The sequence below is a fragment of the Exophiala dermatitidis genome (genome assembly GCF_000230625.1).
Source record: "Exophiala dermatitidis NIH/UT8656 unplaced genomic scaffold supercont1.8, whole genome shotgun sequence".
In the NCBI taxonomy this organism is placed as follows: domain Eukaryota; kingdom Fungi; phylum Ascomycota; class Eurotiomycetes; order Chaetothyriales; family Herpotrichiellaceae; genus Exophiala; species Exophiala dermatitidis.
Genome location: NW_008751653.1, coordinates 467260 through 493728, shown reverse-complemented (window position 1 = coordinate 493728; position 26469 = coordinate 467260). Strand labels below are relative to the sequence as shown.

Here is a 26469-nt window from a genome sequence, read left to right as displayed (position 1 = left end):
GGCCCAGGCGTCAGGACCACTTGCAACCATCGCCTCGATAACCTGCAACTTGCTAAACTTCCTGGCTTTTAGCACTGGTAATGGTGAAACTCTTCGAGCAGATGGTGGGCTGTTATTAGTAAAGTCCAAGAGCACAACCGCCAACATGTCTATGCTTTCTCCTGCTGATGTGTCTTCTGCCGTCTTCCGATCCCCTTCCGCCTGCGATTTCGTCTTCACAGCCGCTGATGTAATATCACTCTGTGAAGGCGCAATGGGCCACAAGGTAAGCGACCTACCTGCCTCTCAATTTTCTCTCCCATCGCATTTCTTGTCAGTCCCTCTACGCCAATAATAGTGGGAAGCAACAACGGACATGATGGCGGGAGTGAGACATCTGGTGAGCATCGAAGATCTTCGATCCTACCGGCCATGAAGCAAAACAGCTGCTCTGTTTCTTTCCCCAGCTTGCGCACCTAAGATCACCTCCGAGTCTACCAATGTGGGTGACTGTACCGGGACTCAGCATTGACCCAAGGCATTCATGGAAATATCAGGCATACAATTCTATGGTCTCTCCATGTCCATCAGAACAGACCACCACAGCCCCCATCACCGATCAACCACGGACCTGTTGAGATGCCAATCAGGAGAGCAGCTTTGTCTATACAGGTCCTTTCACGTATTAAGGTAGGTTCCAGTGACTGATCTGCCCAGGTGTGAACACACGGGCTCGTTCTATGCACAGGTGACTCGAGTCTTGCTGAGGCATCATGACGCTTTGTGACGAGGTAGGACATGCTGTACGGGCGGGTAATGGCACCATAGGTCTTCCTTCTGTTACTAGATGGGAATGGCCCAGCACCTTATTCTCATCTCCATGACCTCGAAACCTGCATATCCCTTGCAGTGTGGCTACCAATACTGGGGTTGACCCTGATCCACCCAAGGACCGCTAGGGAGCAGGAGAAGATGAGAGTTCGGGCAAGATCCTCTCTCAACACAGCATCATTGGTGATTTGTCGAACATGCACTAAAGAGCGTGAGCCTGAGGCAAAAGACCAGCTGTATGCACATCACCAGAACAACTACTAGGGTATGCTAGTAGGCGACTTCTACCTGCAGGCACCAAAGCCAGGGTTGTTGCCGGTACAAGATCATTGTGTCTACCAGCATGTTCTGTGAAGACGGACTTGCCGCATATGTCTGCAGTGCCAGTGCACGGTGGGATTCTGGCATAGCAGGAATCTCGCTGCATGGTGGCATGAACGCGACATTGCTGTAGGTGCGGGCGCCATCCAGTAAGACTCGTCGAAAAGTTCGACTCAATTCACCCTCCAGCTTGCATTGTCGGTGTCGACATGGAGCTGGCTTCGCAGTGTCCGAGTTCCCAGTCAAAACAGCCTGATGCTGGAGCCTCCTGCCCCCTACGACCGTCTCATAACACTTGGCCTTGTGTTGAACCCAATTCCAATGTCAGGATGTCCAATACGAGCGAAGCTACATTGCAATAGCTTCGGAGGTGAGAGCCAGCGGAGGCGCCTCCTCGAATCCCATTTGCCCCGGACTCACATTCTCAGTGGATGATCGCTACCTTTCAGAGCGACATGGAAGGAGGTCACTTGGCCTGTCAAAATGCACCGACGGTGCCTCAGATTGGGCTGGTACCGAATCAGGACTTGCTGTTTGAAAATGGGCACTCTCATGCGGGGAGGACCCAAAGCAGTCTCGAGCCAGGATGTTGGAACTGGGCACAAGAGACGAGCTGAGGCTGGACTTGTCCTTACGACACTTGCTACAGAAGCCACCGCTTATCCTAATCCCTGGATGCATTGCTGCAGCACGCCCCAAGATAGGCGAAGCAGCCTATAGTGAAGTTGATTAAGCTGGCGCACACCTAACGCCGGTTGATCCAACCTTTCGACTATTTAGACAACCGGTTCGCTACAGCCCGATCCGAAGGTCAGAAAGAGCAAATCGAGCTGCAGGGGGGTTGGTTGCCAGTGGGGAGCTGAACTTTGACCTATCACATCTCTCCGCCACACTCCATGATCAACTGTCGATATGGGGCCAGAGAAGCAAGGGATACCGCCCGGGGTTGGACATCAGGATGCAAGTGGTGGTCAAGGAAGTTGGCTTTTAGAAACAGTCCCCTCCACACCACCCCTGATTATCCATGTCCAAAGCTGAACGGCCTGCATCCGATCCATGGTCTTTCTGTAGGAGAGGGTTCATACTCTTTCTCCCTCCCTCGACTGAAGGCAGGTCTGCCATCCATGCCATGGTCGACCACCGCCTCCGAGGGACATTCTCCCCGCTGCAGTTGCCTCGATCCTAAGAACCGGCACGACGCCACGAAACTCGGACACTGTGCTGTCTCATTCTCATTCTACCATGGAGTCGCCATCGCTAGACGAGACTGACCAGGTTCATCATGCCGGTCGATTTTGGCTGGGATGGAGGGTTGTCCCCATGTCTACCTCTGGATTGTCTGGATGAACAGTAGGTGGGATCTGGTGGCTACAAAGACCAGCGCTCCCGAGCTTCTCTTGCTCCCATCTTCTCAATTGTTTCTCTACCCTTTCTTCCTACTGTCGTGTCGTCCCGTCAAGACAAAGACTTGTCACGTCAATACTCCTTGGTCTAACTCCGCCTCCCCTTCTGACAGCGGAACCACCCAGCGTTTGCTAACCCTACCGATCGTCCTCTCTCAAGCACAAAAGCTCGTGAAAGTCAGGCATCAACAAGATGTACGTACTACCTAAGACCGACTCGTGCCTTCGACAGACGTCTCCACCTCAAAAGGGGTGTTCCTCTTACGTTTCATTCCTCCAAAGGCTTAACCTACTAGTACCCTACAAACTCTGTGCAAAGTGAAGACAGACAGGCATGTCGCTGACCAGACTTCCAACAGGGACAAGAACAACTTCATCGCCGCCCAGCAACAACAGGGGACACCCGCCCATCTGCGCCAACTGATGTCGTCCCCGTCGTGCGTTCAGGTCCATTTGTCCACATCCCGTGGATCCGGGTATGGCCTTGACAGTGAACGATTGTGTTCCTGCGATGGTGCTTGGGCAACTTTGAATGGCCATCGCCATGATCACCACGTTCATAGCCACGGCCAACCAATCGATCCCATGGACCTGTATATGCCTCTCCACCAGACAGATACAGAAATCAGAGCACCACCGCCCAGCCCGGCTGGACCACCGGCACTGGCGACAACAATACCCACAGGGCAAACCAGGCGGGGGCGGCGACCCTCACCGCCATCGTTCCCAATGGAGCTATCTCCGCTGGCGGCGTCGCTTCTGTACCCCTCCGCCGATGAGGCTTCTTCTGTCGCCAGGACGAACCCTCCGGTAGGCTTCCCGCCCTATGTGCCGTTCAACTTGGACGAGCCGATGACAGCGTGCATCTGCCATCGTCCGCTCATCTTCGATCACCCGCACATTCGAGTGCCTCACACCCGACTGCCAAACATGAAGGAATTCATGGCGAAGCTCGAGGCGGCACGGCGGAGACGGAGTATCAATATGGCCTATTCTGTTCGCCACGATCACCTAGTAGTGCCCGAGGGTGGTAGGCCTGAGTCAATGCTTCTCGCAGAGGAGTTCCATCCTCCTGCCTCCCCGGAGTTCCGTCCTGTCTCACCCACTACGGGGCTCGACGACCCCGCGGAAGACCAATATGCCCAAAGCCAATACTATCCTCCGCAAAGGCCATTCTTCAACCATCACCATACTAACCTGCCTCCAAGTCCTCCCTATAGTGCAACGGCATCAAAGGTTGAATTGTCTTGGCACGATACGGTCTTGACAAAGGAAACAGGAGAGAAGATGAAGATTTGAAAGTGTAGGTTGTGTTGAAAAAGTAAAGGGTGTTATTGTGTAACATCAACGTTCCTATTGTCTATGAAGCACTGGCACACAAACGCCGCGCCCTGTGCAGAATGTTTCGGGTTTAAAGCGCCTTAATCGCCTCCACCATCGTTTGCCTCCATAATCAGCAAATAGCGCTTCAAAAAATGCTCATTATTAGGAACTGTAGCAGTCCACACATTGTTCGCCCACCAAGTAAAGCAAATAACGAGGACCAGGAAGCTAAAGACGCAAAGGATGAGCTCCAAGTACGCAAGTTGCCAACTGCACATTAGACTGTCGTCGTCGCAAGAGTGTAAATGATCCACCACAATAAGCTAAAAGGCATCTGCCATCTCGTTTGTTTTGTCGATGTTTCAAAGTTGTGGGAATTGTTGCGGGAAAAACGGATGCCGAGTACAAGGATAGCAAACTACAACGCGATCCCGGTGCCAGGGCCAAGTTTCGACGGTCCGACAGGAGAATTACGGCGAACTCGGAAGTTGCTGGCTGAATTGCTTCGTCGGCGGTTGACCACTGCCATTGGTGTTGGCCCTCTACCTCCGTATGGATCTGGAGACATGCTGCGCTTCGAGCGTGGTAGCGGTCCCGGGGACAATGGTCGAGGGGCTTGGTTAAAGTGACCCGGACTCATGGGTCTGCCAACAGGGCTCATTGCTCTTCGTGAACCAGCGGGACTCATGGGTCTTGGGGTGCCGGCAGGACTCATAGGCCTTGATGCAGGACTCATGGGGCGTTGAGGTGGGATACCCGGTCGCGGAGAGTTAAAATTCGGCACTACTCGGCCTGGTGGACCGCCAGCCGGCGACATTGGTCGCGACGTCGGCCCTTGTCCAGGTTGAGGACGGGCATACTGGTTCAGATGGGATGGCTTCGGTTTAGATGGTTTTGCGGCAAGGCAAGTTCTAGGGACAACGCCTTGCTGGGAACGGTCAAGTCGAATACAAAGAGCCTAAGACCGGGTTAGTCAAGCTTGTACTCAAAGGCACTGCACATCGGTGGACTTACCCAGCCATCGTCATATTCATGAAGCATGCGGACAAGCTGGCCGTTCTTCAATTCAAGTTCGTCGTCCATGGAAGGCTTGAAGTCCATCAAGACACGGAAAACATTGCCTTGTGGTGGTTCAGGCCCAGATGCTGCCGCTGGAGATGGAGCAGCACTAACTGGTGTCGAAGGACCAGCTGAGGAGGTCTGTTCAGGTGCCGGTACAGCCATTGTGTTCTTGGCTGGCTCTGGGGCGGTCACGGCTGCTGGCGCTGGTGCTGGTATATCAACGGCCGGTGAGTCAGGGACATGACCAGACTGTGGTTCAGAAGCTGGTTTCGCGTTAGGGGCTGGGATAGCGGACAAAGGCTTTGGGGCAGTTGGAGCGACAGCCACAGGCGCGGGAGGTTGTATTGACTTCTCCGGGTCGGCAAAAGGATTTTGAGGATCCGCAAAGGGGTTACTAAGATTTTGAACCTCAGCGCGCTTCGGGGTCGGACTTGGGCCGCGTGGTTGAGGCGAGGGAGACGGATTTCTTGAAGTAACAGCTCCGGTTTCTCCTATGGTGTTCAGGAGGTTACCACCACTCATTCTACTCTTGGATCCTGAGCCCATGAATTCTGGCAGCATGCGAGAAACCGGTCGGAGACTCAGTCGAGGAGCGGCTGGACTGGACACCGTTGGGCTTCTGTTGACCAACTCGGTGGCAGTAGGGCCGTTGGCGTAGGTAGATTTCTCATTGTCTTTGTTGGCCTGTGATTCACGCGCTCTTCGCTTCTTGCCTAAAAGCCAGAGCAAGAAGACAGCGAAGAGGCCCAGCGCTCCGATGACGCCGATTGCAATACCAGCTTTCGCACCTGTGGACATGCCACTGCTCGAGGAGCTTGAACTGTCTGAAGATGTGGCTGTGGCAGAAGCAGGCGCAACAGATTGTCCAGTAATGCTGCCGCCGGAGACGTTGTTGGCCGTCGTCGGAGAGGCCACCACGGATGTCGTGGCTGCCAAGATAGAACTGGCGGCGGCCGTGGACGAGTCTTGTGCTACCACCGTCTCCGTCGGTGCAGTTGAGAATTCGAGCGTAGGCGAAGTTGCCTCCGCTGAAGCGGACTTCGCAGACGCGCTGGTGAGTGTTGTGTAGCCACCGATGACGCCGGTAAAGGTTGGCTGCGCCGTTACATAGACGACGGAATAGACAGTACCCCCAACCGTGCTGAAGCCAACCTGGCGCTTTGCCAAATCGGCCATTTTTTCGTGATAGTTCCCGTGCCCGTGGACCATGTTTTGTTCTGGATCCTGAAGTGCCCAATGCGAAGGCCAAAAAGGACGGTTCCTTGCCGTCACCGTGAAAGAGAGGGCTCCTTCGACTCTCGCTGGGAAAGGAGGTGCAGGTAAAACTAGAATTCGCAGCGCAGCTGGGTTCCGTAAACGATCAGATCGGGGATGTTAAGGAGAGACCGGCGAGGTATTGTCGATAAAAGAGGGCCGACAATACACTCTTCAATAGAGTGAATGAACGAATGAATGAATGAATGAATGAATGAATGGAAGGGAGAATTTGAAAAGAAACGCCGCACAGTCCTACGGTCTCTGTGAGAGAATCGCAAGCGTGTGAAGATTGGAAGAAGCGGACTGCAGTAGTAAGATTCACTTGAGTATAAAGTGACGCGGCTATTGTGAGGTGGTTTGACGGCGTTGTCTCGATGCTGGACAACTTGAATCGCAGCGGGCGGAGTTTAGTTCGGGGCGCGGGAATTGATGGTGGATTCAGAGACTGTTATTCATCGCTCTCGACCAACAGAATGCGGATGGAGAACAGGGGCTGCACGCATCTGATTGGTGTGCCTGGATTAGAAGCGCGCCTGTGTTACACTTTGGCCAAAACTGGACTAGACACTGCGGTTCCTGCAGCCTTTAGTGAGATTGCACCGAAGCTGGCACTTCTGACATTTGAATGCGCTGATCACGGAATTGGTTGCACAAGCTTCACTTGTCCAACTTGGCCAAATGGCAGATGGATCACAGATGGACGATGGCTTGAGCAAACTATGCCTTGATTTCGAGGTGGCAATGGTCGCGATACTAGGACAAGACTGTCTTGCTTGAAGAGTTGGCAGAACAGTACTACCTAGGTTTCTAGAATATACTGCGACCAGTCTTTAACGTGCCTTCCTGGTGCAGTACAACAACTACTACTTAGTTCAAGTTCAGGGGTCAGTTGCAGCCCTGATCGTAGCTCAGCCTTCAAGCTGGAGAAATGATTGCACGTCCAAGTTTGCCAGGTACTACTACTACTACTAGGTACTAATGCTACCGCTACTACTGCCTGTGGTCATCGCACCTTCTAGGTCTCGGCTCCTGACCAGCTCAGCATGACTGGCCTGGACGAGGCAGGCTTGGAATATTGCATGATTGTTGTCAGTGCACAAACGAAAGACTATAATCGACCGTGAGTTAATTGAAACCGGAATGGTCTTCTACAATTGTGGCAGAACGGAGAGTGGCTAACCGCATGCTTCTTCCCTGTCACCACGAGATTGCGAGTTGGCCAATCTCATGATTAAAGTCGCCATCCACTTCAAGTTGTACTCATTCTCCGCCCTGTCCCACGCTATGAACGCCAATCTTTCCAAAATCGCTATCGTCTGTGAACCTGGTGTTTGCTAGTAGCTGACATTGCACATGCTCTGGGCACGCGTTCGAGTTATGGTCCGCATGCTGCTTCCCTCACAACCGCGGAAAGTGCACTAATCTTGGCCAAGGAGGTGCGCAGGATAAAGTGGTTGCTCAGTTAAAAACTAGGCAGGAACCTCGTGGTTGGATTGTTGCTGCGGGATGACAGTGGCTTTCAAATCTGTTGGATCTACCACTGCGATAGGCTGTCAAATATGCCCGGAAGAAGGTGGAATCAACTCTGGCACGGAGTATGGCAGGTGAAAGCTGTCAATTCAAAATCAGTGCACTGCCAACATTCTATTCTCCGTGAAGTGCCGGTTCGTCGAGAACGAACATTCTTTAGCTTTGGTGAAAAGGTCGTTCGAGATTACAAAGGTTGTACACCAGACGAGATATACCCAAACACATGGTCCAGGTACCAGAGCGTTTTGTCCATATGCTTTCATGTGGTACCTTAACCCGCTATCAGGAATCCACCCTAAATCAACCCATTACCTTCGTCCAATCGTGGAAGCTAGCTCGTGTTCAAGAGCCTGCTTAGCAGTCAACCTGCGAGTGCTTTCATAGCAAACAGTCTTGCTGACGAAATCGATTCCCTGCTCTGTGGCACCCGGAAGGATTTCTTTCCACGATTTAGCGGGAAAGGACTGGAATCGCATCTTTCCCCAGTCAGGATACCTTTTGGCTGAAGGCCAGCTTTCATCATCTGGTGTGCCGAGCGTGGTGAACATGGACTTGATCAGCCCTAGCTCGCTTCCTAGAGGTCCTGCATCAAAGATTGGTTCGTGGCCGTTCCTGATCATCTCCGCAACGACACATCCTGCGGCCCAGATATCCAATGAAGTGTCGTAGTATCGATGCCCGAAGAGCAGTTCAGGTGGTCTATAACATGTCGTGCCGACGTCAGTGATCTTGGAATCAGCTGGCTCAGAGTCTTCGTCGTCCGGAGACCACGCAATCCCAAAATCTGCAAGATAGACGGGGCCGTCCATGGACTTGAGCAGTATGTTCGAAGGCTTCACGTCTCTATGTATTATGCCCAAAGCGTGAATATGTTCAAGAGCTCTGAAGAGACCTTGGAATACCATACTGGCTTGGCGTTTGTCCAGCCTTCCCGACCCGAGCAAATTTTCCAGATCTTGCCGCAAGAAGGGAAAGACGAGAATTAATCGACCTCGAGATTCGTGAACCGTTTCCAGGAGGGGAACGACATTTTCATGACGAGCCTCAACCAGGAGTCGAGCTTCTCTCTCCGAGTTGTGGGGCGGTGTCATCATTGCTGGGTAGGTCACCTTGAGAGCCACAATCCTTACTGGTGCTGTGGTGTCCTTGGCCTCAGCCTTGAAAACAGTTGACATCTGGCCATCTGCGTGGAACGTCGCATATCGATAGGCGCCAAAGGACGGCCCATCTGTGTTGAGGATCTCGTGCTCCTCAAGAGGATCTTCTTTCTCGATGGTCTCGGCGTGGGGACCTTGCAGATCGACGATGACGTTGTCGAGCGTTTGCTGATAGTCACCCTACAACCGTCAATACATCTGCCCTCTCGATGGCTCAGACTTGTTTTCGTACACTAGAGGAAGCAGTGTGTAGTATCTTGTCTTCCAGCTCCCTAGCTTCCTTTTGCGCTTCATCTGGCTGCTTGCCGGCGGATTGAAAAGCATTGGTCCTGCCTCATACTGTCAGTATCAATGAAAAGTTGGTAGCTAACGGTTCTCCTCCTCACAGGGCCACTATAGTGCTCAGTCGGTCGGCAAAGCTAATATCAACCGTCATTGTGGACACAAATTAGATATCGACCTTCAAGGACATAAATATCATGTTACTTCTGCTTTATTCTCTGTGAAAGGTGCATATGCTGAGACTCGAGCAATGAACCGATAATCTCGTCATCATCTACAATGGTAGGGCGTTATAGGTACCTAGGTCGTGAGTGGGACGGGTAATCCTTCCAGCCCGGAGCTAGCTCGAACCAATCTTTGTCATCTGTTCAGACTGTCCATTGCGCTTACAACAAAGCCGTGGGAAGACCTTGGGGACTGTTGTCACCCCCACCATCAAAACCGAAGTCATCATAGATAGCTATGAGTAGGTACCTACCTTACCTTACCTAGGTACCCACATAAGATATTGCTTTAGCTTCCCTGGATGCTCCACCGCAGCACCGCTCTGTTTGAGCTGTACTACGGTGGTAGTATGCTGCACGTGCTGAGTGCTGCACGCGGGCGTCAATAAACCAGGTATTTGCTGACATAAGCATACCTACAACGGCCGGATTCGAAATTAACGTCGGTGGGGGTGTTTAAGACTCCTGATTGGTCTCTCTGGTTGACTAATAACACTAGCCACATTACAATACGGTATAGATGGTACTCATAGCCCAACCAAGTGGTGTAAAATACGTGAAATAGGCTGCAAAGGCTGTAAAAGAGGCGACGCTAGTCTACTTCTAGTGATAGCCCCTCCGACGTTCTTTTCGAATCCGGCCATTGTAGGTAGGCGGCTGGGGGATTTTGTAAACGGAGTCTTGACGTGCGCTGTGCTGCACCGTAAGATTATGTAACCAATTGTCCGGCTTCCCTAGCTTCGCCGACAGCTTCTGGTTGTCACCGATACTGCAAACTAGGTGTTGCACCAGAGTCGACGTATCTTCCATTGTTTGCGACATGTTCGGGCATGCCACTTTGTCCTACGTTGTCTGACACATCGGTTGACGGTCGCTAAATGTGTGGATGACGGCACTACAATAAACATCATGGAGTTCTCGCGAACAGAATACCCTACACTCCTGGTCTGGTCTCCTTGAATCCATCCGCGCGGCCCGGATCCTCAACTGACATTCAATTGCGCCAGGCTTCACTCCAGCCGGAACAGGCCATAACAGTCCTTAACGACCGGGTGTCCCTCATTTCTAAGATTAACAATGACATCGCCGACTGGCTTCAGGTTAGTCACCCCACTATACCATTGTATGATGGCATCTAACCCACATCAGGAACGCCGGAGAGTGGAAGAAGCCTATGTCGCGGGACTGCGCAAGCTTGCCCGCCGGCCACAACAGGATGCGGCTTCAGCATTGGGGTAAATTTGAGCCTACCTTTCCTTGAAAGTTATTGACCAGTATAGCATTTTCCAGATGCCATGGCAGCGGATCGTTTCTGGAACAGAGAATCTAGCCGCCTCTCACGAAACCCTCGCTTCCAAAATCGAAAGCGACGTCGAGAATCCCTTGAGAAACTTTGCCTCCCGAAACCGAGAAATGCAGGCGCTGGTCTCAACCCAAGGCAACCTCAATGCGATCGCGAAAGAGCTTGCTAATGCTCAAAGGAAAGCTGCTAAGGGCGGCAGAAAAGGAGACCATGCAACATCTGCCGTCGAGGAGGCATCGCGCCAGTGGGAGTCGCAGGCCCCGTTTGTCTTTGAGCAACTCCAAGCGCTGGATGAGACAAGAATCAACCATTTGAGGGATGTGCTCACCCAGTTCCAGACTTATGAGGTGGATGCTATCGAAAAGAACCGACTCAGCGCAGAATCATGTCTCAATGCGCTGCTCGATCTCGAAACCGCGGTTGAAATACAGAACTTTGCAGCACAAGCAGCTGAACGGCCTGACAGTGCCATTAGGAGACACAGCTCAGCAACGGCTAGCAGTGCCAGACCTCCTAGCTCACATAATCGTGTTCCTCCAACGCCGCCTCCGCCACGACATGCAGATGATAGACAAAGCCATCGCTCAAACTCTGCTGCTGGCCAAGATACACTGGCGCCTTGTACGTTCATCCACTCCATATGCTGAATATTCTAATCAATCTATAGTGCCTGAGACGACGCCACACAAAGAGAAGCACAGACTTGGTGGTCTAAAACGTCTTGGAACAGTCATGGGCCGAAGAAAGAGCGCCGTGCCGCCCATTCCCTCGCAGACATCTAAAGAAGAGAAGCGAAGAACAAGGTCCTTTGCGCCGTTCAGACGGGGAGACTCATCCCAGAGTTTCCAGGATTTGGAGGAAACTGGCGAAGATCTTGCTGCTAGCTCAACGCAGGATGATCGACCAGCATCTTCAATATCTCATGACAGGCAACATGACCTACCTATCAGGAGTCAGCCTGAATCAACGGCTCCAATATCGAACGGCGTTGCACCATCTCAGTCGCCCTTGGATTCGAATATTGAGACCACCCCTAGTCAGCCTGCATTGCTTGAGACTGCGAGCTCATCACAGGCCAGAAGTCCGCCGCCTCAACCACCTGCGAAACAGCACGAACCGTCTACACCCATTGCTGAGCCAACGGCTCCTACACAGCAAGATCTGTCTCCTTCGAGTCCTAACGGGGACGAGCCAACGCGCAACTTTATGATCCGAGACAAGCCTATACAGGAGGATGAGAGTGAGGCTCAACGCGCCATGAACAATATGGCCAGTCAATTAAGAACCCAAGCGCAGCACTCTGGCCTTAATCGGGTTCAGGGCAGCGTAAGGGGTCGGCGTGATGTTAGGAACACCATGTACGTCCCAAGCCAGACCGATGGTCTTGCAGGTTTGCCTTCGGTCTCAGCTTCACCGTCAGCTCCAGCTATCTCTATCCCGGGAAGCCTTAGCACGCCTGAGAATGTCCTTGCCTCTCCTCTGCAGCGCCCAGCTCATGCGAGCATTATTCATGAAGAGCATGGAGTGAACTCGGACACGACATCGGTTCATTCCTCCCGAAGTCTGACTGGACCTACCCAACATGTTGACCTCCATGAACCGGGCTTGAATGCCTCCATTGTGGAAACAGTTCACTCATGGTTCACCGAAACTGGCATCAGCAAGTCTTTTGTGCTTGGTGAGGTCGCTTTTGCCTACAACCCTCCAGCCTCAGCTGCTGCCGCTTCCGAGCCTGCGCAAGAAGTCGTGCGATTACAGCATTTTGAGCGGTTAGACAAGATTGCAGCGAATCCAATTTTTATCACACAGGTCAAATCCACTGGCAACACCTTGGCCGAGGAACAAGCAGGCTCATACACTGTGACGACGCATCCTATCCGCAGACCTACGCCCGTGATTGGCCTCAAATACCAGCTTCACATTGAAGAGAACAATCTCGCGCGGTACAGCCCCGTGCTACTCACACCAGCATGGCAGGTAGTCGAGGGCCAAGTCAGCGTTATTGTCCTGTACAGTCTCAACCCCATTTTCGAGCATGCAAGCGACGAGTCCGGTTTTTTGACCCTTAAGAACGTCGTCATCAGTGTCAACCTGGATACCTCTGGGGAAGGGACAGGGAAGGCCACGTCGGCCATGATGGCACCCACGCAGGGCGCGACATTCCGCCGGAAAGCCTCGGCCGTAGTATGGCGGTTGACCGAACTGACCGTCAAACCCGAACAGGAGCGATTGTTGGTTAGATTTCTGACACAAGGCGGCATGCCGAAGAAGGGAGCGATAGAGTTGAAGTTCGAGATCCCCGGGCGCACTGCGAGCGGCATCGGAGTCGAAAAAGCCACATCCACAACAACAGAGAAAGAAGAAAAAGACACTACCACGGATCCGTTCGCCGATGACACGGCCGACAGCAGCGTACGCGAAAGTGCAGAGGAGAAACGATGGGAAGTCGTGCCGACGAGATCGAAATTGGTTAGTGGTCGATACTCTGCAAGCTGAGACGAATCGCTACACCCAGAGCGGGACCGTACTGGATTAGACTGGACTAGACATTCCAAGCTCGCCAGCCAGCCACGAGAGCAGATGTATTGATTGAGTCGAAACGATATGACCAAAGATGCAGAAGAACTGGAGCTTGTAGCATAGCATGTGACCAGAGTGGCCGAACTCGCTTGCTACTGTTTGGTATGGATCAAATCGGACGCCAAAGAGAAGACTTGGATTTTCCGCCAGGATGCATCGTATTGGAATTCACCACGAGTTGGTCGGACCCCATTCCAACCGTCCTACTGATGGATTCGAAAACACCTACAATCAGTCCTCTTCTGGCAGTGCCCTCTCTTGCTCTGCTCCGATTGACCATCCCCATTGACCAGTCAATGATGGGGTCTGACCTTGGTTGCTTGTTTGGGACAGTGGCACAACTACATCTACAGCGTTTCTTATGTTTCTTTTTTTCTCCAGTGCTTAGATCCGAAAAGATCATTTTCTGTTTCGTGTTTGGAGTTTCGAGGTACATAGCCTGATCTTGGGAGTAGATTGAGAAGAATGAGGATGTGGGACGGAACATATCAGCTCATGCAAGTTCGTTCAAGCCACCCGAGCATAGAAGGAAATGGGTTGACCCGTTTCCCGGAGGGTGCGGACAAGGGCGAGCTACCATAAGTACATTACGATGAGACTTGAGCTTGAAATGGAAATGCACATACCAGCCAGTACTACATACCTACAGACTTCGAGATTCAGAATCGTCTATCTGTTCTGGTAGTGAGTGCGAGATATCGCAGACAATGGTCATGTTGACTTGAATCTATCTATCTATATGAATATATATATCCCCTAACCGTGCACTCCGTCAGCACTCGTCGGTTGTTTCCTTAGATGTACAGTACACATGAGTGTCAGAAGTTCTCTTGGAACGTGGATAGGATCACAACTACTAGCCACCTCAGCAACAAGCCCTGGCAAAGGCCCGCTGTATACAGAGCTTCTTTCTGTCCTGGTGAACTGAAGCAGAATTCCAGGTCCAATAAAGATTTAAAAAAATTTGGTCAGGTAAAGCAAAGTACAAATAAGTCAGGGCAATCAGTCTCACTGTCATTACTAGTAATCTTCTACTTGAACAATATCTGTGCCAGTATGCCGGCCAAACGCTTCAGCTTCAGCTTCAGCTTCAGCTTCAGCTCCAGTTGTTGCAGTGGCCGAGCCCCTCATCAATAGGCCATGATCTATGATGGGCCAGTACAGCCGACTTAGATTCAGCAACCACAGTACCAGTACCAGTCAGTTAGTTGATTACCTGGTCCATGGGCCATTCATCGCAGGACCAGCACGCCCCGATCCTTATCGATGCGTGCGACCTCCTTGACCAAGTTGATGAAGTCATTCCGGCGTTCCCTGGGATGTTCAACCGCCTTGATGAGATCCTTAATCCCGATACCTTGGGGCGGAATGGCGTTTCTAACGTCTTGCACTGAAGGGAATGCGGTAGATGGTTCACTACCCTGCGGTGTGCCAGGACCGGCAGCCGGTCGTGGTCCTCCTGGAGCGGGTGAACCTACGCGCGAACCAGGTTGAGGCGTCGACCGACCAGTGCCGGGTGGCGAGACGGACACCTTCAGTTTGAGACGCTGGGCCCTGCTGGCATCGGACATTGCACCGCCGTCGCGGTCGCTCATCACTGTGTCTGTGTCGGACCCGGCCCCGCCACGTCTGCGCATCTTCAACGCCGCCGAAGGTTCAAGCGTAGACAAGTCTGCTGGCGACATGGGCCGTGATTGACCGGGTGTCGGTTGAGCAGAAGACACATGGCGGGATTTCAGCTTCTTCTTCCTCGTCGAGGCATCTGTGCCCGAAGCATCCGACAGGTTGGGGGAGCCAGGTCGTTTCAGCGACTTCGAGGAAGCAGATTTCTTCAGTCCGTCTTCACGATCGCTTGCGAAACTACCGCCCTTCTTCTCCTTGCGGCCTGACGGGGTGTTCGCGCCCGATGACGAAAGGGCCGATTTCTTGCCGTCGGCTTCGGCTTCTTCTTCTTCTTTCTTGAGGTTGGCAATCCGCTCGCGCTCCAAGCGTTCGCGTTCTTCTTCGGAATCCGTCTACGAGTGACGTTAGCAAAAGGTCGAACCGATAGCAGATTCCAAACTTACCGTAGACACGTCCTCAGAATCAGTCGCGTGGTTGAAATTGCGTTCCCGCTTCTCGAGGGCTTTTCGAAGTTCCCGGAAATTCTTCTTCCGCGCTTCTTCTTCCTTGCGCTCTCGTTCTTCTGCTTCATCGTATTCCTTCAAGTCCTTGAGATCGAAGAAGTTGGCCTGCAGCTGATCTTCTTTGATCCTCTTCTCCGCAAACTTTTCGTCCTCGTCCTTGTCGGCGAAGAGATCACCTTCCTCATCGTCGGCAAAGTCATCTTCAAAGTCCAGGTCAGCCTCTTCGCCGGTCCGACCCGCGTAAGTCTCTGTAGGAGCAGCGCCTGAAAACAATCCTTTGCTCTTCCTCGCGGCAAGCTCTTTTGACGCCTCTGCAATGCGTGCCTCTCGTTGTCGAATCAGCCATTCTGGGTCCGTGCCTCGTTTCTTCATGGCCGCCTCGACCTCTTCAATTGACATTTGCTGTGCCAGCTCGCGCTTAGGTTTGAACTGATATACCTTTTCGATCGGGATCATTCGATACTTTCCTTTATCTTGGCCAGGCTCGTAGACAAAGGCTACAGTGGTGCCCATCGACCCCATCTGGTGATGACCGATGAGGCAATGCTTGCCGTCGAAATCCTCCAGATGCCATGGTAGTTTCTCTTCGTAGTTGGTCTGGATGCGCCGCTTTTCTTCGGCGGAATAGTCGGGCCTGAAAACCTGCTGGGTCTTCTTCTTGAAATTTATCTTCCGACCTGCGCCCTGTGACGGTGCTATCTGGGCAAGATTGGCCTCCCGCTCCCTCTGCCTTGCTTCTTTCCTCTTGTTTACCTCTTCTCGCTCGGTAGCGGTCAAACCGTCCTTGGGCTCCGGCGGTTGGTCTTCTTCTTTGGGTTGCTGTTGCTGTTGCTGATGACCAGGCGGTGGCGCTCGAGGATCGCGTCGATGGAGACGAGCCGGCTTCGGGAATTCGGCCTCATTACGAATATCGATAACCTTCTCACCGGCCAGCTGCAGCAGATGATACCGCAGACCATTGAGGAGTTCCTTCTTGGATGTCACAAGCTTGTAGTCTTGGTAGGGAATCCCTTCAGCAGCGACCCGCGGGTCACTGAAACCGCTGACACGCTCATTTTCGGGTATGGCAGATTCAGGTTTGGAAGGCCGCAGAGGATTTGGGACTGGGATTCGCTTCGCGGGAGGCTGGCCATTGGCAAGGGGAGTTGCACTGCCATTAACCTGCTTGATACCAGTCGGGTTGGGGTTCTTCCTGGGGCCTTTGAAGAATGGGTCTGATTGTGGTTTCTTTCGACGCACCGCAGGGGGCGGGCCTGGCGGTCGGTTCGCACCAGGTCCGCCTCCGGGGACGGTGCCTGGATTCATTCTGTTTCTGCTGAGAGCATGAGACGGTGCCAGGTGCGGTGGGTTTACAGGCCCGCCGATGCAGATACAGGCTAAAAAGTTACCACAGTCCAGGAATATGCTGCAAGGACAGGCAGCTTCGCGGGGTGATGGGTCACTTTTTCATGTACCTAAGTACCGGCGACACCAGAGTTCAAGTTAGCAGTGGAACGCAGGTCGTGAGCGACTCTGGCATCACGTACTATGTAGTAGGTAAGGTAGTACTGGCACGTGTGGTAGTAGTAATTACTAGGGCGGCACGTAATTACTAGGGCGGCACCACTGCAGGTAGCACTGCAGAGTACGGTGCAGTATTCGCCAACTGCGAAGAGACCCTTCCAAGAAACCCATTATTGATGGTGATGCCGTGAAGGTTCATGGCCAACACAGCTGTCACGTGATCACCAGCCAATAAGGTGACAGTCACCGTGACACAGAACCCGCGAACCAGTGGAACTCACATCAGGCTCGTTAACTTCAACCTCGTTGTCGCGCCCTATTCAAGTGACTCTTGTAATCAGCATTCACGACTTGCTCCCTTTTCACCCGCGATCTCCACGACTTGGTTATCTATTTAAACGTATCTCTGCCCCAGCTATTTTCACTCTCACCTTTCTTTTCACTTACCCTATGTTGCAAGAACCCTTGCCAAGCATCAACCGCTGAATCTGTCGGACCTTCCCCGATCACATATCAACAAAGAATCTGACTATTTCTACTACTGCTCAAAACGTTCGGGAAGCCAGTAAGCCATCATGGCTGCGCCGCAGGACGCACCTGGTTTTCCTCCTCGAGTCTGGGATCAGCTTCAGCAGACTTCTCATCAACTAGCGCAACAACACAGAGGTAGCCATCGTGGCCGTGGGCAGGGCAGAGGAATGTCATCGATGCCTCAACCAAGTCACAATCAGTATCTTGTCCGGAACCAAACTGCGCCGCTCCAAAGCCAGCAGCTCCCGCCATCTTCGATGAGTAACGAGGCTTTCCCTCCGCTTGGGGCTTCGCGACCTCCAGCTCCTAGTAACATGCCACCTCAACCCCAGTACCAACAGCCAGCCTATCATCAGGCCTACAACACTGTGCGCCAAGTTACTCCCAGGGAATATCAAGATCGCGCTAGAGGCAATTATGGGGGCAATGCTGGACATTTTCGACCGCAACAAAATCACTTTCCTGTCGCACCTATGGCACCTATGGCACCAGCCGCCGAGAATTACCAGCATCACGCTTACGGACGCCCTCCGCCACGCCACGCACGTCTGTTCAATCCCAACTCCAGCATGGGATACGGCACTGTCGAACAGCAGCGCAATCTGCGCCATGTAAGAATCAAGCAGTCCGACTACTTGAACAGTGTTGGCAGAAAGGCATGTCCGGAGCACAGACTGAGCAGGGAGGAGTCTTTGGAGAAGGAGAGCTTCCGGCTCGAGCTTGAAGAAGTCGCAAGAAACGCACTCAAATCCAAGTACCCCGATCTCGACATAAAGCAGGTGCAGCTAAAATGCTACGGCAGCCTTGGGAACGGATTCGCACTAGGTGGTTGTGACATGGATCTGCTCCTTGCTCTACCCAAATGGTCAAAAGAAATGAAGTCTTTTGGGGCGGTTGATGGCACTAATCCAGAGCAAGACTTGACTACGGACGACGAAGATGACGAGCGCGCTTTCAACATGGAAGTGCGTCGAGTGCTCGAGAAAGCATACCTTGACCAAGGTTATGGCGCCCGACTTCTCACCAATACCCGCGTTCCTATCTTACGCATTTGCCAGAGTCCCAATGCTGAGTTGCTTCAGAATTTGCGCGACAATCGTGCCGCTTGGGAGAAATCTTCGTACGAAACGTCAGCCCCGGCAGTCGACTCATCAGCTCCCAACCTGACAGATTCACCTCCAGATGTCGAAACAGTTGAACAATCCCTTGCTGACCTCACGATCTCCAACACTGTTCCCAGGGCCCCAAGCCCACACGGCAACACCGGCCTGGAATTCACTGCAGACTGCGGTATCCAGTGTGACATCAACTTCACCAATTTTGTTGCCCTTTATAACACAGCCTTGCTGAAACTCTACCACGACTTCGATAAGCGTGTTGGAGAGTTGGGGCTCTTTGTCAAAATTTGGGCTAAGATGAGAGACATCAACACGCCTTACCATGGCACTCTTTCAAGCTATGGATACATCATGATGGTCCTCCACTATCTCATGAACGTGGCCTCCCCTCCCGTTATCCCCAATCTGCAACACTTGGTCACGTGTCAGGATGACTGGTTTCCAGACTTGAAGGTCAAGCTGATCGAAGGCTGCGACATCCGTTACCTTTGCGATCCGAGGAGCATTGCAGAGGTGCGCCAGGAGATGGCTTCCCGACCAAATCGTGAGACTTCTGGTCAACTCCTGAGAGGATTCTTCCAATACTACGCGACCCGTGAAGGGTTTCATTGGACCCGGGATGTCATTTCAATCAGACGCAAAGGTGGCATTGTATCCAAACAGGAGAAGGGATGGACTGAGGCCAAGTGGGTACAAAAGGGAGACAATCATGTCCGTCTACGCTACCTACTAGCCATCGAGGATCCGTTCGAGGTCGACCATAACATTGCTCGGACAGTTGGTCATAACGGACTCGTCGCAATCCGGGACGAGTTTCGCCGAGCTTGGTCGATCATCGAAAGGGTCGGCGCAGGCGAGGATGTCTCGGTGGACGAGTTTCTAGAGCCTGTCACGGACCGAGCCGATACTTTGAGAAAGGATTTGGAATTCCACCGGCAAAAGCAAAAGGAGCTGAAGGCGGCCCTGGAAGCCAAGGAGAAGGCGCTGCTCGATCAAGCGAAGACGTCAGGCGCCGAAGAAGCTCTAGATGGTCAAATCGATGGTACGTTGGGGAATTCTGACCATGGAAAAGTGCAGTCTTGCTCCTCTGGACGAAGCAGTCGCCAATCCTCAAGTTCAAAGCTGACATCCACGACCTCATGCCAGGACAATCCCACGCACCAGCCCCGGAAAAGCTGGCGATACAGGAAGGTCATAGCTGACAGTGAGGACAGTGAAGATGAGGAGAGCGGTCCGGAGGTGGATGGTGACATGAATAAGGCTTCCAGACTCTGCAACCACAAGTCAGCTGCGTCAGAACCCGACCCAGAGACACCTAGGCCGACCGAACATTTGTGCTCTCCTGAGGATGTCCTTCTGGCTCAAGGCCTCGATATCGATGGGAACCCTGTGGCATGGGACGTTGATACTCAGGACGGGCGCTGGCTACATTGGAGGGACTGCAAGATCAGGCAGGGAAAGCCCCTCAATTTTGTAAAACCTTCCTTGCGCAAACTGCATGAGCAATGTCCTTTTCATCTTGATCGACCCAACCCATACATCGGTAAACCGTACAGGGACCGATTCGAGCGGATGAGAATGAACCATCCGCCTTGGCCTGCAAACGGTTCGGAACACGAACCTTCAAGGATGGGCTCGGCTCAGGAGGAATCGGCTGAGAGCATGTCAACCCCGACTCCTGCCGAAGCTAGTTTATCTCACGGTGATACGACTAGCCCTGGGACTATCTCGACAAATTGCCAGTCAGAGCCTGCCGGAAGAAATGTTGTCGGCGAAATCATTCAATGGGACACAACAACACGTGGTGGCGATTTCTTGCGTTTCCGTGATAGGCGTCTGCGTCAGGGTAGATGGGTACACCACCAGCGGTCTCAATATACGGAAATTGACCAGGCTTTCCCTTACAATCCTGAGATGACACATGACGAGCTGGAAAAGAAAAACGAGATATTGCGGATGTTTTACACGTTTACGCTCCATCGTTGCAAAGTGCCTGATCGTGCCAAAGTCAAAGACACTGCAAAAGAATCTCAAGGTACTGGCTCCGATGCTCAGGCGTCAGTGCTCAACGTGGCACAGTCCGCGGACACAAGCAGCCGCGATGCAACCACTCCTACGACCGTGAGCAGTCGCGACCCTCCGATCGAGGATAAAACCACTTCACAGAGTCCCGAGTCTAATCTTCCTCCTTTGCAGACAGTCTTAACGCACAACATCGATATCCTGCAAGAAGTGTCTACTGCACCTCCTAGCCACGGAGCTCTTGAGTCTAGAGCAAACATGCCTGCCACTCCAAGTCCCGGACAGCCTGGTGAACTCGATGCGAAGTTTATTCGAGCGCAGCGGCTGGCCTTTTTTGCGAAGCAAGCTACCGCATCGTCAGCAGGTGACGGTGAGACGAATTCTCGGTTCTTTTATCAGAGCGTCAAGGACGATCCAGAAAGAGTGTCTGTTCGGTCTCCTAAATCGCACATTCCGGCTTATCCAATGAACCATGGTGAAACCCCTTCTCCATCTAGGGAGGCGTCGGCGGCCGGAGGTTCTGGTATGTTCAACAAGCCAAGCTACGCACATGGCCAAGGTGTTGAAAATGCAGAACCGGGGCGATCGGATAATAGTCTACCACAGGATAACAGCAGTGACTCTGTCCAGCTAAGGATCCGCAATCCTGCTTCTCTGAAAGTTCCGGAAATATTGTACCCCAGTCTGGACTCCAGCGAGCAACCAAGAGATGAACATCGCCAGGTCATGCCCATGCCAATCTCGCAAACGTTGGGATTTCCATTCGACGCAAGACAGCTGCGCGACCTGGCTGTAATCGCACAAGGCGGCAATGGTTGTGCTAGGGATGGGGCCGAGTTCAGCATTGAGTCTGACTATGAACCTGGTGGCGGAGGTATGATGGGCCAGCGAACAAGTACCGGTCAGGAACAATCTGATGGTCTCGAACAGACTGGCGAAGATGGCGACACCGACTCTTTCCACACTGGCAGAGGGGATGTAGAAGGATTGCTTGGTGAGCTTCCAGGGGATGTCGCTTCGAGTGTTTGATTGGTCAAAGGTTCTTTTCCCACGGCAGTACTGTTTGGGATGACGGTCCTGGATCTAAGGACACGGCGGCTTTCATGTTGACCTTGCTTTACTGCTTTACGGTTTCAGTGGCATATGGACAGGAGCTCAGAAGGTCGATGCTCCAAGGAAACGTGGTTCTGGTATGCAGTGAATCGTTCCTTCTTTGAGGATCGACCGGGATTCCTGGCCATGTTCATCCTCTTTTCGGCCCTCAACGTCCATTGTAATAGAGTAGGCAGACATTGATGCGTTTTCAGACCGGAGACAGCGGAGGGCTTGTCATCTGTAGTTACCATTATTCCTAAAACTCCAATGTTACCTTGACCACTGCGGATGAATTTGACTACTTAGGTACTTCCAGCATCGTAATTGACGTGGACTTCTGTATCCATGGTACACCACGCAGTAGGTAGTTCTTGTACTAGCCCTGGCTCTGTATTTATATCCGGGTGATAATGTCATTGTTTTATCTTCTGTACAAATTACCCTAGGGTGGTGTGATACGTATTGAAGCTATCTTCAAGATACTGGTAGCCCGACATCCGGCGAAGGCAGGCAGACCTGGCAGGACTGGCTTTTGATCAATATTCTTTTCCCCGTGGTACACTTGGCCACAAAGAAGCGCCGGCTTCACTGTTGCTCACTTTGTAAGTCGACTTCGAGGTTTTCAACCGTCGCTCCCACTTCCGAGCATTATCGATTCGAGAGCGTCCCTTGCGCACAAGTAAATTCCCTTGCCGTGCTGAATGCTGGTCGAGTTTTGTCATATTACATATCTTGGAAAGAAACGTTTGACTCCAGCGTCAATTTACTTTCGACGTCGACTTCGTGGAATACGACCGTCGCTCCCATTTCCGGCCATCATGGCTTCAAGAGCGTCCATGCCACGAGTCACTCCTTTGCCGACTGCTGCCGTGGGAGCAGAAGAGGCAAACGCAGATTGACCATCAGTGCCACGACTGTGATTTCTGCCGCCGCCACTTTTCGACCTTGACTTTGAGGATCGGGATCTGCTGGAGGACGACATAGCAGAGCTAGATCTCGATCTTGCTTTGGATCGTGGGTCGAGGCCACCCATAGCTTCAAGGGCCTCCATGCCGCGTGTGACGCCTTTGCCGAAGGTCGCCGACTGACTTTGAGCTTCAGCGTGGGACGATGAAATCTGCGGTTGTCTTTGGTGTCGGGGAGTCGAGTCGGCGGTTGAGGACGACGATCGATGCTGATCATGATATGCTACGCCTGAATTTCGAGGCTGGCCGTAGTTGTTGTTGCTGTTACCGTTGGTAGAATTATTGGTATGTGGTCTTCGTGCGGTCTCTGCTGACGCGCTTCTGTCCGTAGCGTCTTCTAGCCATTGGCTGAGCGTTTGGTTTGGACTTCGGCTCGAGCGTGGTTTAGCGGTTTCATCCGTGGAGAGGGGATCGAAGATTCGAGCTCCGGTTTGGTGCTGTTGCTTTTGCTGTTGCTGTGGGCTCTGGCGACGCCCATGGGGATGGTCCTGACCTCCCTTGTGTGGAGATTCGGTAGAAGACGAGCCCAGGATTTCGCGCAGAAAGTCTTCTACGCTAACACCGGTTTCTGAAGTCATCGAAGTCGATGCTGGTTGAGCAGAGGACCTTTGTGCACTGTTCGTCTGAACGTCTTCGTGGCCAGGGGCTTCTTGACTGGAAGGCTCGCTTTGGTACTTGGTAGCATCGTCCTGCTTCACACCTTCGAGTAAAGGCAGAAGTCTCTCCTCTGCCCGCAGCTTCTTCAACACGCCATGAGATTCTGCTTTCTGCATGGCATACGTGTCAAGACCAGCAGCCCGCAGCACTGCCCATTGTAAATTTGAGACGCCGAAGGCGCCTTTTCCCAGGGCCAGCCTGGCGGTAGCCCCCTTCCCGTTAGCGGCCATGGTGTTCAGAAACCCAGTTGCAATGATCTCGCCCAGCGCCAGACTGTCGTCGGCATCCAGCTCCGCTTGCGCGCGGATCTTCTCCAACGCGGCACGCGCTTCGCCTTGGGCTTCACTCGATGCGAACCGGTCGCATTTGGTGGCGACGATCTGGTATGGAATCGCCAGGGATCTAAGCATCTTGAGAATATCCACATCCCGTGGCATCACCCCATGCAACACGTCGATGAGCACAAAGGCTCTCCGTATGTTCCTCCTTCTTTCCATGTACTCGACAATCGCGGCGCCCCATTCCGTCTGACTCCCATGGCCGTAGCCAGGCATATCGACCAGTGTGAGTTTCGGGTTGACGTCTCCATCCCATCCCTTGACGGCTCCTCCGGTGGCAGTTTTCGCAGCCAATGTCCATGCGGCCATCGCCTTTGTTGCGCCGGGAACCGAGCTCACGCGGTTGATGTCGGTCAATGTGAGCGCGTTGGTCACCGAGGACTTGCCCACGTTCGACCTTCCGAGAAAGATGACTTCGGGCAGTTCCTGCGCTTCACTCTGTCGGTTCCGCCATCCTTCGCCCGTCCAGATCCGTGTCGGCGTGTTGTGTCGGAAGAAATGTTCTGCCGCGGCCAGATTCTGTCGCGTCGGCGGGGTGGTCTGCCAGTACCAGGAGGATCCCGCAGCCTCTGCACCACGCAGTGGTCGCGCAGCCTCTCTGCGCGGACGGCTGTAGTGGAATTTGCGCCGGCCATTCTGGAGATCATCGAGGAGCCGCTGGAAGCGAGACCGAGTCGCGAGCCGGCATGACGGGCATACTGTAATGCTTTGCATCTAGCGTTCGAGACGAGGTCAAAGGGGCAGGTGCGTTTGGACACTGACGCGAATGGAATGGAAGATTCAGTGTCTAACAAAGAACAATTTTGCAGTATCAAGAATAGCATGCGGACTTGATCCCAGTCGTGATGGATGATTTTTTGTTGTACTTGTTTTACAGTAGTAGGACGGCACGCGGCGGCTAGACCCACTCCCCCCGGACCCGCCCGCTCGACCACGCTCATGCCCGCACTGCCCTTCTGTTGGTACATTGGCACGTAACTATCCCCTGGATACGGACAGTCGGGGCGTTGGCGACTCGATGAGCTGTAGACTCTTCTATTCTTAGGTCGCTTGTCAGGCATCTGGAGACGCCATGGCTGACCGCAGGCATATAATGACAGAGGAACCCCCATGCATGGCCATGTTAACTCCTGCTTTCCACTTAGTCTTATGACTGTTAGCCTTCTTGTAGAACTCTCACGAAGAATGCCATGGTTCCAAAGAAGAAGCGGCTCTATGTCGCTCTCTATCCATCTGGAGTCGCTGACAACGAGGAACGAAAGTATGGATGCCCGTCCTTTCACATTGCCGTGATTCGATCAAGGCTCAACATCATTCCCAGATATGACTGGAGCTTTCTTATCGGCCCCAAAGTTGAAGACAGGCAGCAGGTCCCTGGCATGCGCTATCATGTGAAAAACCATTTTACACATGGCTGGACTTATGAGGAAGTCTCTGTGTCCAATGTCCAGAACACCAATACTCTTCTGGCACGAATCGTGGTCGCGAAAGTTGAAGACGAAAGGCGTCTTGTCGAGATCTTCCGAACTACACAAGTCGTGCAGAACGACCCTCAGTGGCGTTGCCGTACTTGGATTTCTGATGTACTGGCAAGATTGGCCATAGATGGCAAAGCGGTCGGGACGTCGCAATTGGACTGGGGCAAGGTCGAGGCAGTGGCTCGAGGCTACGTTACGAAAAAAGTTGCCGCTGGGCGGTATTCGGCGGGCAAAGACATGGCATCACCGAAGCCGACTTGGGACATGCTCGAAGAAAAGGAAATCGTGCCCTGAACTCGAAGAACAATTGCGCCGGTCGGTTTCAAGCCCACGAATTCCGAATTTTCTGATGCATTGTCGAGCATTTTCATCCATCCCATACACTCACTCAAAATTCTCCCCACCATTTCTGACGCGTAATCTCCATCTTCAAATGGTCAGGGTCAGGTTCAAGGAACTTTGGGATAACTTTTTGCCAGGCTTCTCGGGTTCGATTTCCACACCAAGCAGAAGTGTACTCCCAGTAGTGTGGATACCACCCTGAGAACTCCCAGTCAACAATCCCCACCACCTGAGCTCCGCGAACCAGGATATTGAACGGGTTCAGATCTCCATGTGTGAACACAAGAGGTGGATATGGTTCGTCCTGCATGGCGATCATATCTTGAACTTCTCTCCATTCTTGAATGTTTTGTCGACATGGTGGTTGCTCTGCCTTTAGACCCTCACGCAGCCACAGATGAAACTCCTGAATGCTTTTGAACGGGCCAAACCTAGGGTTGGATCGGGGATTGCGCGAGTCCCGTAAAGAGCCACCGGTGCAACTTTGAACTCCGGGGCCTGGCGGGCACAACTTTCTCATCTCCAGCAGCATCTGCCACAGCTGCGTACAAATACTTGTAAGATCTGCCTCCGCGAGAGAACCAAAAGCTTCAGCCAGAGTTTTCCCACGGATTCGTTCCATAACAATGTAGACTTGATTATCATGGATAAAGGAACAATATACCCGTGGCACAGGAATGGAGGTATGGCATTTGATGAAATTCATAGTTGCTGCTTCTGTAAGATCAACGAACGGACTTGTCTTAACGATCAGATGTCGGGAAATAGGACAGCAAGGCCCATGATGCCGATAGAAACGAGCGGTGGTCTTGAGCGCGATCAGGGCGAACCAGCGCCGGAAGAACGTGCTCTGACTACCAGAGTGCTCGATGTCCGCATGGTGAACATTGGGTTTGTCGGCTACGAGGACGTGCCGTTTAGACATAGCCACAATGGACTCGTAGTCGTCACTACATCCTGTCCTGAACAGATGATGGTTCGAAAGAGAGAGGCATGCTTTCAAGAGGGTTGTACAGAATTGATGGGAATAGTAGTAAAGGAG

General features: G+C 52.7%; 9 protein-coding genes across 10 annotated transcripts; 4 read left to right on the top strand and 5 right to left on the bottom strand.

Moving 5' to 3' along the window:
* The first annotated feature begins 72 nt into the window (after nucleotides 1-72).
* HMPREF1120_08927 (uncharacterized protein) lies at nucleotides 73-4099 on the top strand. Its single transcript, XM_009163199.1, has 2 exons — nucleotides 73-2729; nucleotides 2894-4099. Coding segments are annotated over exons 1-2 (942 nt in total). The 5' UTR covers nucleotides 73-2727; the 3' UTR covers nucleotides 3834-4099.
* Nucleotides 4100-4275: 176 nt separating this feature from the next.
* On the bottom strand, nucleotides 4276-6095 carry HMPREF1120_08926 (uncharacterized protein; the record flags this gene model as incomplete). Its single annotated transcript, XM_009163198.1, has 2 exons — nucleotides 4276-4815; nucleotides 4872-6095. 2 exons carry the CDS (start codon nucleotides 6093-6095, stop codon nucleotides 4276-4278), a joined length of 1764 nt encoding a protein of 587 aa, XP_009161446.1.
* A 1919-nt stretch (nucleotides 6096-8014) lies between these two features.
* On the bottom strand, nucleotides 8015-8881 carry HMPREF1120_08925 (cyclin-dependent kinase; the record flags this gene model as incomplete). The annotated part of the gene is made up of 1 exon (XM_009163197.1): nucleotides 8015-8881. One exon carries the CDS (start codon nucleotides 8879-8881, stop codon nucleotides 8015-8017), a length of 867 nt encoding a protein of 288 aa, XP_009161445.1.
* Nucleotides 8882-10133: 1252 nt separating this feature from the next.
* On the top strand, nucleotides 10134-14019 carry HMPREF1120_08924 (uncharacterized protein). Its single transcript, XM_009163196.1, has 5 exons — nucleotides 10134-10314; nucleotides 10377-10469; nucleotides 10519-10604; nucleotides 10650-11293; nucleotides 11340-14019. The coding sequence occupies exons 1-5, from the start codon at nucleotides 10279-10281 to the stop codon at nucleotides 13166-13168; spliced, it is 2688 nt and encodes an 895-aa protein (XP_009161444.1). The 5' UTR covers nucleotides 10134-10278; the 3' UTR covers nucleotides 13169-14019.
* Nucleotides 14020-14484: 465 nt separating this feature from the next.
* On the bottom strand, nucleotides 14485-16683 carry HMPREF1120_08923 (transcription initiation factor TFIIF alpha subunit; the record flags this gene model as incomplete). Its single annotated transcript, XM_009163195.1, has 2 exons — nucleotides 14485-15267; nucleotides 15319-16683. The coding sequence occupies 2 exons, from the start codon at nucleotides 16681-16683 to the stop codon at nucleotides 14485-14487; spliced, it is 2148 nt and encodes a 715-aa protein (XP_009161443.1).
* A 488-nt stretch (nucleotides 16684-17171) lies between these two features.
* HMPREF1120_08922 (poly(A) polymerase) lies at nucleotides 17172-21940 on the top strand. The gene has a single exon (XM_009163194.1). It carries the CDS (start codon nucleotides 17457-17459, stop codon nucleotides 21579-21581), a length of 4125 nt encoding a protein of 1374 aa, XP_009161442.1. The 5' UTR covers nucleotides 17172-17456; the 3' UTR covers nucleotides 21582-21940.
* A 470-nt stretch (nucleotides 21941-22410) lies between these two features.
* Nucleotides 22411-24321, bottom strand: HMPREF1120_08921 (GTP-binding protein; the record flags this gene model as incomplete). The annotated part of the gene is made up of 1 exon (XM_009163193.1): nucleotides 22411-24321. One exon carries the CDS (start codon nucleotides 24319-24321, stop codon nucleotides 22411-22413), a length of 1911 nt encoding a protein of 636 aa, XP_009161441.1.
* Nucleotides 24322-24599: 278 nt separating this feature from the next.
* HMPREF1120_08920 lies at nucleotides 24600-26128 on the top strand. 2 transcript variants are annotated; one of them, XM_009163192.1, is made up of 2 exons: nucleotides 24600-24868; nucleotides 24929-26128. In XM_009163192.1, the coding sequence occupies exons 1-2, from the start codon at nucleotides 24798-24800 to the stop codon at nucleotides 25377-25379; spliced, it is 522 nt and encodes a 173-aa protein (XP_009161440.1). In that variant the 5' UTR covers nucleotides 24600-24797; the 3' UTR covers nucleotides 25380-26128. The 2 variants fall into 2 exon arrangements, with proteins under 2 accessions (XP_009161440.1, XP_009161439.1); XM_009163191.1 differs by having other exon boundaries at nucleotides 24600-26128.
* HMPREF1120_08919 (uncharacterized protein) lies at nucleotides 25474-26352 on the bottom strand (the record flags this gene model as incomplete). Its single annotated transcript, XM_009163190.1, has 1 exon — nucleotides 25474-26352. One exon carries the CDS (start codon nucleotides 26350-26352, stop codon nucleotides 25474-25476), a length of 879 nt encoding a protein of 292 aa, XP_009161438.1.
* Nucleotides 26353-26469: the final 117 nt, after the last annotated feature.

Excerpts from the sequence above, each read along its gene's own strand:
- HMPREF1120_08920 (XM_009163191.1), top strand. The coding sequence starts at position 24,798 with ATGGTTCCAAAGAAGAAGCGGCTCTATGTCGCTCTCTATCCATCTGGA.
- HMPREF1120_08924 (XM_009163196.1), top strand. The coding sequence starts at position 10,279 with ATGGAGTTCTCGCGAACAGAATACCCTACACTCCTG. Across the intron at positions 10,605-10,649 it reads GATGCGGCTTCAGCATTGGG|CATTTTCCAGATGCCATGGC; the intron begins GTAAATTTGAGC and ends TGACCAGTATAG. Across the intron at positions 11,294-11,339 it reads CCAAGATACACTGGCGCCTT|TGCCTGAGACGACGCCACAC; the intron begins GTACGTTCATCC and ends ATCAATCTATAG.
- HMPREF1120_08922 (XM_009163194.1), top strand. The coding sequence starts at position 17,457 with ATGGCTGCGCCGCAGGACGCACCTGGTTTTCCTCCTCGAGTCTGGGAT.